Source organism: Sorghum bicolor, chromosome 2 (assembly GCF_000003195.3).
Source record: "Sorghum bicolor cultivar BTx623 chromosome 2, Sorghum_bicolor_NCBIv3, whole genome shotgun sequence".
Classification (NCBI taxonomy): domain Eukaryota; kingdom Viridiplantae; phylum Streptophyta; class Magnoliopsida; order Poales; family Poaceae; genus Sorghum; species Sorghum bicolor.
In genome coordinates, this window is record NC_012871.2 from 18,574,119 (window position 1) to 18,582,876 (window position 8,758).

The 8,758-nt window shown below is 42.6% G+C and overlaps 1 protein-coding gene across 2 annotated transcripts; it reads left to right on the top strand.

The window, feature by feature from the left end:
• Positions 1,011-5,417, top strand: LOC8059775 (ruBisCO large subunit-binding protein subunit alpha). 2 transcript variants are annotated; one of them, XM_002459774.2, is made up of 8 exons: positions 1,011-1,449; positions 2,145-2,266; positions 2,344-2,551; positions 2,929-3,074; positions 3,302-3,608; positions 3,896-4,146; positions 4,387-4,587; positions 4,723-5,417. In XM_002459774.2, exons 1-8 carry the CDS (start codon positions 1,242-1,244, stop codon positions 5,035-5,037), a joined length of 1,758 nt encoding a protein of 585 aa, XP_002459819.1. In that variant the 5' UTR covers positions 1,011-1,241; the 3' UTR covers positions 5,038-5,417. The 2 variants fall into 2 exon arrangements, with proteins under 2 accessions (XP_002459819.1, XP_021307896.1); XM_021452221.1 differs by lacking the exon at positions 1,011-1,449 and having other exon boundaries at positions 2,340-2,551.

Below are 8,758 nucleotides of genomic sequence, written 5' to 3' on the forward strand. Positions count from 1 at the left end.
TCGCGTTGTTTTTGTCGGCCTTTGCGTAGCGGAGGCAGCAGCCGCGTGGCATGCTCAGCTCTCAGCTAAACGTCACGGCGCCGCTGGCTGGGATGTGCTGCCGCTCTCTGCTTGCCGGTCGTGGAGGTTTCCCGTTGGCGTGCCGGACGCGGACGCGGACGAATCACGATATCTGCGGAGCAATGGAATGAGCTGGATTGGATGGTTTCTGCAGGGTGTCCACTGCTGTCTACAGGAACTGTGCGCTACTCCGGTGACCATTGAGCAGGGATAAAAATGATAAAGTTGTACGGATATTTTTCGATCGTATTCGTTTAGAGAGGTTTATATCCGTGTCCGAATATTCAACATTCGATATCCGTATCTGAATATTTAAATCATATATTTATGACGTCGACATCTAATCCTATTTTATCCGACATGGTTGATATTATCTGTATTCATATCCGAATCCGACCAGAAATATGAAAACAAATATGATATCAGTGATATCCGTCCGTATCCGATCCGTTTTCATCCCTACCATTGAGGCCTAGGAATTTTTTAAACTCCACCAGAATCTGGTCCGGTTCGATAAGATTCTAGGAGTCTAAGTTTTTTTTATCCAGATCTTGAAAACCCCTAAGGCCTTGTTTAGTTCCGAAAAATTTTGGAAAATCGACACTGTAGCACTTTCGTTTGTATTTGACAAATATTATTCAATTATGGACTAACTAGGCTCAAAAGATTCGTCTCGTCAATTCCGACCAAACTGTGCAATTAGTTTTTATTTTCGTTTATATTTAATACTCCATGCATGTGTCTAAAGATTCGATGTGACGGGGAATGTGAAAAAATTTGCAAAATTTTCAGAGAACTAAACAAGGCCTAAGACCAAATAGAACCTCAGTAGAGCAGAGATATCTTTGTTTTTTTAAAAAGTTATGGCTGAAAATACTATTCATTAATTTAGTGTGACCTGAATGGGTTCAATAGGAAGAAGGGGTGCAAGCAGATAAAACCTCCTGTCGCTAAAACCCTCTGCTGTTCTTCGTGCTTCACCTCGCCGCCACGCTTCCCCCTTCTTCTCGCCACTGCCCCCCCTCACCCACCACTGGCACCCAGGCGAGGGGATTCCTCTGCCGCGCCTGTCCTCGCCTTCCGCCTCCCGGCGCCCGCTCGGCCTAGCGGATCGTAGTCGCGGGCCGGCTGTCGCGGCTCGGCTCTGGGCGTGCTCACTCTCGGTTCCTGCGGCCGCTTCGATGTACCTGACCGCCGTTTCCTTCGCCCCCGCAGCCGGCTTCTCGCCCTCATCTCAGCAGCTGCTGCCTAGGTCGGCCAGGGTCGGCCGCCGCCTGGTGGTCCGGGCAGACGTCAAGGTCATATCGACCGGCGAGGCCTGCCGTCGTGGGCTCGCCGCCGGCATCGACAAGCTCGCCGACGCCGTCGCCGTCACCCTCGGCCCCAAAGGTGAGGCTTTCGTAAGCTTGCTTCGGTTCCTGTTATCTTGCTGGGGATGCAGTGAGGTATCGAATATCGGTTGGGTATCAAATCTTATCTGGTTTATCTTCGTTCAGTTTAGAAAAAAATGCTTAAGCTACGATTTTCAGACCCATTGGGACCTAAAATGTTCGAGCTAACAGTACACTATGATTCACCTTAAGTAGAATTGGTGCAACCAATCCGACTGACAAATGAAGAGTTTGTGTTATGAAGGCAGTTAGCCTTTAGGACATTTCTATGCAGAGTAGTTACTTCAAGATTCAGGTCTCTGACCTCAGACCTGTGTTGTTGCTCTCCAACAATCTCCCATTTACAGTCACATGGTTACCTAGTTACTCCAAACTCGTTAATTGGTTTCTAACTTTATCTCCTACAACTTCCAATTTGTTGGAAATAGGGTAGTTCCATCTAATGTTTTGGATGGAATATTTTCTTGTCACAAGTTCACAAAGACTTGATAACCTGTTTTATCTGAACAGCAAAAGTTACCTTTTTATGTTGCTGTTAATTGTCAAAGGTGTAGTAAACTTGGGAGCATTTTTGCAGTGAAGGTGCAATTTATGCTCTTGGGATCATATCTCATGCTGTTCTTACTATACAGATACTCTGTTTGTGTGTCTTGTAGTGCTATTGATTGTTGAAAGCTCAGAAGTTTATTGCAGGGAGGAATGTTGTTATTGACCAAGATGATGTACCTAAAGTAATTAATGATGGTGTCACAATTGCCAAGGCTATAGAGCTCCCAAATGCGCTTGAGCATGCAGGTGCCACGCTACTTCAAGAGGTAAGGTGCTACATTTTCTTGTATCCTTAAATCAATTAGTATTGCTGCTGCTTGTTTACTGGACATGTTTTAGCCAGATAGCATCCAAGACAAATAGTGCTGTTGGCGATGGAACTACAACAGCAATTGTTTTGGCTCGGGAAATCATCAATCTTGGGTTGTTGGCAGTTGCAACTGGTGCTAACCCAGTTGCATTGAGAAGGGGTATTGACAAAGCCGTTCATGAGCTAATTAAGATCTTGAAGAGTAAATGTATCCCTGTGAGTACAAAGGAGGACATAAAAGGTAATCTTTATATTCTGGAAAATGAGGGTTCCTGTGTGTAAAAATGCAAAAAATAAGAAAAGTGAGGAAAAAGAATACCGACTAGCCTACTACTACTGACAAGTGCTAAATTGGTTATGCACATTTAAAGCTCAAGCCGTGTGTCATATGTTATTTTGTATTTTGTAGAGAAAGGAGCTTTAGCTTGATTTAAATTAGGAAAAATAAGACTGCACCCCTGCATATGCTCAAATGATGAAAAAAAATATGAGCCATGTTTTTATTGTTATGTCTCAAGCACATTACTCTGAGGTATGGTATGTCATGTTTGTGTATGCATGATCTGCGTCATCAGACTACTCAGTGGTCGCCATAGTAATTCTGAATTTCATTTTCAGCTGTTGCTTCAATATCATCTGGCAATGATGAATATGTTGGCAATCTCATTGCTGATGCAATGGAGAAGATAGGTCCTGATGGTATAATCAAAATTGAGTCATCATCTTCAATATACACGACAGTTGAGGTCCAGGAAGGAATGAAGGTACATTTACATGGACAGAGAGATTTTTGAAGTGCAAATTTGTATGCAAAACCTTTGTTGTGCTCAGTCAGTAATGGATTTATTCCAAAGTCTGTCAAAAATATCAAGTAATGATTATTTCAAACATGTCAAGGGGGACAGAACTTGCTTTGAATCACATCTTGCTATGTGGAACTTGCAATGTAGAGGTGCTATCTAAAATTATTATTCTCCACTGATCCTTGCAGATAGACAAGGGATATGTTTCTCCATACTTCATCACAAATCAAGACAAAGCAATCGTTGAATTTGAAAATGCTAGAGTGCTTTTAACTGATCAGCGTGTGAACGAAGTCCAAGAGATACTTCCCTTGCTGGAGAAGACAACACAGTTGAGTGTCCCTTTATTAATTATTGCTGAGGATGTGTCACATGAGGTGTATTCAACACTGGTTCTTAACAAACTGAATGGATTGCTAAATGTTGCGGTCGTTAAATGTCCTGGGTTGGGAGATGAAAAGAAGGCTATTCTCCAAGATATTGCTATTATGACAGGTGAATATATATAACTAGTGTTTCAAAGCTTCATACCTTAACATACAGACTTTGGTCTCATAGAATGTGGCATTTATTAGAAGTGGCTTTACACATTCAGCAGTTCATGTTACTTGGGAGGCAAAGCTACATTTCGTTTAATGGCTTGCTAAGTTCAGCATTTTTTGTAGCTTCCACTAGTGCTTTGAGACATCATAAGGATTACACTTCATTTTGAGTTCGCATGGTATGTTGCTTCCACATCATATAAGGTCCCTGAGTACTTCTCTTTCTCTATAACTAAACAGGTGCAGATTTCTTTGCTAGTGACCTTGGCTGGGGTCTTCATGGCATTACTTCTGATCAGCTTGGTATGGCTCAGAAAATCACAATAACTAGTGAATCTACAACTATCATAGCACATCCTTCAATGAGACCAGAGATCGAGGCCAGAATCATGCAACTGAAAAAAGATCTAGAGGAGACAACGAGTTCCTATCTAAAGGAAAGGTTCTCTGCGAGAATCGCTAAACTTTCGAGAGGTGTTGGAGTCATCAAGGTGTGAAACCATGCTGGAAACCTATATCCCAATAGTTTTCATAATAAATAATGGATATGAACTTGATGTGTGCATTGCGTAGATTTTCAGGGTAGAGAAGTGCATTGTGCACAGATCATTTTAATTCGGATATAAAGTTTATTTTCAGGGTAGAATTTTGTAGTGCACAAACCATTTTAGTTGTGAAATAAATTTGTTAGTTTGTTTCTGGAGATAAGAAAGGTTTTTTTCCTATTTCAGGTTGGGGCGGCCACTGAAGCTGAACTCGAGGATAGGAAACTGAGAGTGGAGGATGCAAAGAATGCAACTTTTGCAGCCATTAGTGAAGGCATAACTCCTGGTGGTGGGGTGACATATGTTCATTTATCAAAGCATATTCCCAGTATCATGGACCTAGTTGATGATGCAGAAGAGAAGATGGGTGTAAATATAGTTGGGAAGGTTGGTTTTACCATGCACTGGCATTTTATACTTGTTCTGCAGGCTCAGAAGATTTCTGTTAGTTTTTCCTCCGTTGCAAAATACTTGTAACATTCAGCATCCTAACTCTGAAATTTGCCCAATTCTTTGCTCTAGGCACTTCTTGTCCCTGCTATGACAATAGCTCGCAATGCCGGGGCAGAAGGTCCAGCTGTTGTGGAGAAGCTTCTCGCCAGTGAGTGGCGGGTTGGTTACAACGCAATGACTGGCGAGTTTGAAGACCTTGTTGCTGCTGGTGTGGTGGACCCATGCAGGGTCGCAAGATGCGTGCTCCAGAACTCTGCTTCTATCGCAGGGCTGATTCTTATGACTCAAGCTATGATGTTTGACAAGGTAAAGAAGAAAAAGTCCCCCATCCCAGATATTCCTGGTATTCCACCGTTACAGATAAGCCAAAAGGCTAAGGCTTGAGCTGTTGGGCGGGTATGCTGCCCTGGTGTGGTTGGCTGGATGAGTTGTGTTGAGCTAGGAATCAGCAGAATGTGGCTCCTTGAAGATAGATGATCGTCACATTGAGCCAGCGTGATTGGTATGAATGGGAGATCTATTGATGCAATGCAACACGGAGGGAGCTGCCAAAACCTGGTAGAACAGTGAGCACGCAGAATGCCCATGGAGCTGTACAGAAACTAAACGGTGGTAGGTGCAGTATTAGTTGTCATGTCTGCATAATTTTGCAATGGTGGGTGAGAAGATAGCTCGGCAATTAATTTTTGTCTGACTTGAGAATGTAAACGAACAAATGACTGATTTGTTGCTACATAGAGGGCGTAGGTTGCACCTTTTGGGCATCATCTCGAGCAAAGCATATTTCCTTTCTTGTTTTGTCTCCCTTGAATTGCTGTTGCAAGAAAGAAATGGTAGCAGCTAAGCCGCGAGGTCTCTTTCATTGATTAAAACATACAATGAGACAACACAGATAGCTTTTAGGAAAAGAAATTGATCATTCTGGCAAGGAGTCTTTTATCGTTCCCGCGTGAGAGCGTCTCTTTTTACCTAAAGATCGGCCTACCGCCACTATTCATGCCAAACAGCTGTTTAATAAACAGATAAAATGACCATTTAGGCCATGTTTAGTTCTCATTTAAAAACTTTTCGCTCTATCACGTTGAATATTTGAACACATGCATAAAGCATTAAATATAGATTAAAAATATAATTAATTATACAGTTTATATGTATTTTGTGAGACGAATCTTTTAAGCCTAATTAGTCTATAATTGGATACTAACTGTTATAGTTTATAACTGTTATAGTTTATAGTTACAAATGTGTTACAGTAGCTAAAAACTTTTTCTTTTTATGAACTAAACAAGACCTTAAACAAAATAGACGGAGGGTAATACGAAAAGGCATACCACAGTGTACTTTGTAAGTGATGTTCAAACATGTCAAACGACCATTTAACCGAACAGTAAAAAGAGCATACATCACATAGTTAATTACAGTACTACTTAAAGTAATATAGTTATTTTTATACTCCCTCCATACCTGTAAAGAAAGTCATTCAGGATAACGATATAGTCTCCAAAACCTAATTTTGACTCCTTATTTTTATAAAAATATTAATCAAAAAGTGCTATATGTATATTTTTATAGAAGTATTTTTAAGACAAATCTATCATATGATTTTCATATTTCCAAACTTAACAACTTAAAAAGTTATTTATGATTTATATTCTCAAAGTTTGACCTAAACCTTTGAAGGGTCGAGAAGACGGACTAAAGGGGGGTGAATAGCCCTTTGTAAAACTTAAACGCACCGACAAACCGAATAAGCGTGGAATTAAAACTATCAGTCTAGTCAAGACTTCATCCGTGTATCCAAAATCACAAGCACCTTACAAAGATCCTAAATAAGCAACTAAGGTGCCGGGCTAGCTAGTGCTCACCTAACCAATTCTAGCTTGCAAGGTCACACAAACCTATGCAACTAGTACTCTAAACAAACCGAGGAGCACCTACACAATCTAATGATGAAAATCGCACAAAACCTAACCTCACTAGCAATGCTCAATAACAAGGCTACACAAAGCCAAATTAGAGAGCGTAAATTACTTAGCTACACAAACTAAGAAATGTGACTAAGAAGGTTAACACAAACCGAATTAGTCATGCAACGAGAGCTACTTCTAGCTACACAAGCAAGAAGGTAACTAGCAAGCTACATAAGCTAAACTAGGTACAAGAGCAACACACAAGCACTATAAAATAGAATGTAAATACAAGCTTGTGTATGGCGAATGCAAACCATTGAGAAGAGTAGACAATGTTGACACGATGATTTTTTACCGAGGTTCACTTGGTTGTCACCAAGCTAAGTCCTCGTTGAGACAACCTCCAAGGTTGCCACCGGTCCTGTTGCTAGTGGCGACCCACAAGTCACACTCTTCCACGTGGAGTGCTTACCACAAGCTCTAGCGCTCAGCTGGACCACTCGTTGTCCTTCACATCTCGCTCTACTACAGTTGCTCTTTGTGATCCCCGTGGGGTGAGCACTACACCCCTCACAAATCCTCCTCCGGAGCACCACACAATCTTCTCGTGTGCTTCATGGAGTCACAAGCCACCAATCTGTCTAGAAGGTTGCAACCTCCAAGAGTAACAAGAACCACTGGCTTGCAACACGAACACCTAGTGCCACTCGATGCAATCTCTCAATGCAATCGCACTAGAATCACTCACTCACTATTGATTCACAATCTAGCAAGCACAAGTAAGTTAGAGGCTTTCCTAGCACTCCTCAAGCATGGGCACTAAGTCCCAAGGGTGCCAAGCATCAGCCAAGACCGGCCACCGCTTCTAATTATAGCCCCAAGGGCTAAACTAGTCGTTGCCCCTTCGTTGGGCAAAACGTGTGTGCATTGGACGCGTAGGTGCAATGCACCTTACGCTCCAGCCAGTGTTCGATGCTCACAAAACTACCACGTGTCACTAGCCGTTTGAAATTAGTTGTTGTCACCAACGGCCAACTCGCACATGCGTCCGACACAACCACACCAGATGCTCTGATAAAAACCACCGAACGCTAACACCTCACCATCAGACACAACTCAGAGAGTTCTCAAATCGCTCGGTGACGCATCAGACGCATTCTAAGGTAAGCCATCTGATGCTACCAGCATCTGATGCACACACTGCTCATATTCCTTGCTCGTGACCTTGCTGACGTCACTGTGGAACGGATGCTCAACAGTATTCCAGCCGTATCCGATGTTTAGGCATCGAACGCGCCAGTGCAACACTCTGCGCTACGCCGAAGCACCCAACACGCGTCGGACGCAACCCCAACGTCCGACGTGACACTTAGCAGCTTCCGATGCTCGTGACTTTGCCACCTCTTCAAAACTGCCTCTAGCGTAGTGAAAAATAGGCATTTCATTTCTACGAAAATATTGAATCCCGCCTCGCAAGCTCGACGGGAGGAAGAGAGGATCCCAAACCCCTCTCTACCTCTCAAACTCCACCTCCTTCGCAAATGTGCCAACACCACCATATGTACACCATCATGTGCATGTGTGTTAACATTTTTACAACCATTTTTCTAAAAGAGTTAGCCTCTCAACTTACCACGCCACTCGATCCTAACACGTATGCAAAGTTAGATCGCTCAAGTGCCACTAGATGACCGATATGAAACAAGTTTGCTCCTCTTGAAAGTATGGCCATCTATCCTAAATCTAGTCATCAACTTCTCTACACACCTCTGACCGGTGAAATAGAAAAGTCCTAGGTTATACCTTTGCCTTGGTATTCCATTCTATCTCCTTCAATGTTGATGCAACACATGTACCAACCAATCATCAAATGATAGGTCCACTTCATGTCATCACGTGACCATATTGGTTCATCGATCTTGACCTCACTTGCTCTTCACCATTGCATTGGTCCATCAATGCCAAGTCTTTCTCAAGCTTCATTGTCACATGCGGTCTCTCACTTCAAAGCCTTCGACTTGCCTTTCACACTAGCAATCGGTCTATTGAGCCAAGCGTCATCTTGGTATTCTCCACCTTGGTCATGTGACTCTATGTCATGTCTTATATGTAATGAGCTCCTCCATCATCACAAATCCTGAGCTACTTTATATGCTGTGTTAGGATCCTTGGTAAGCCTAGAGGGGGGTGAATAG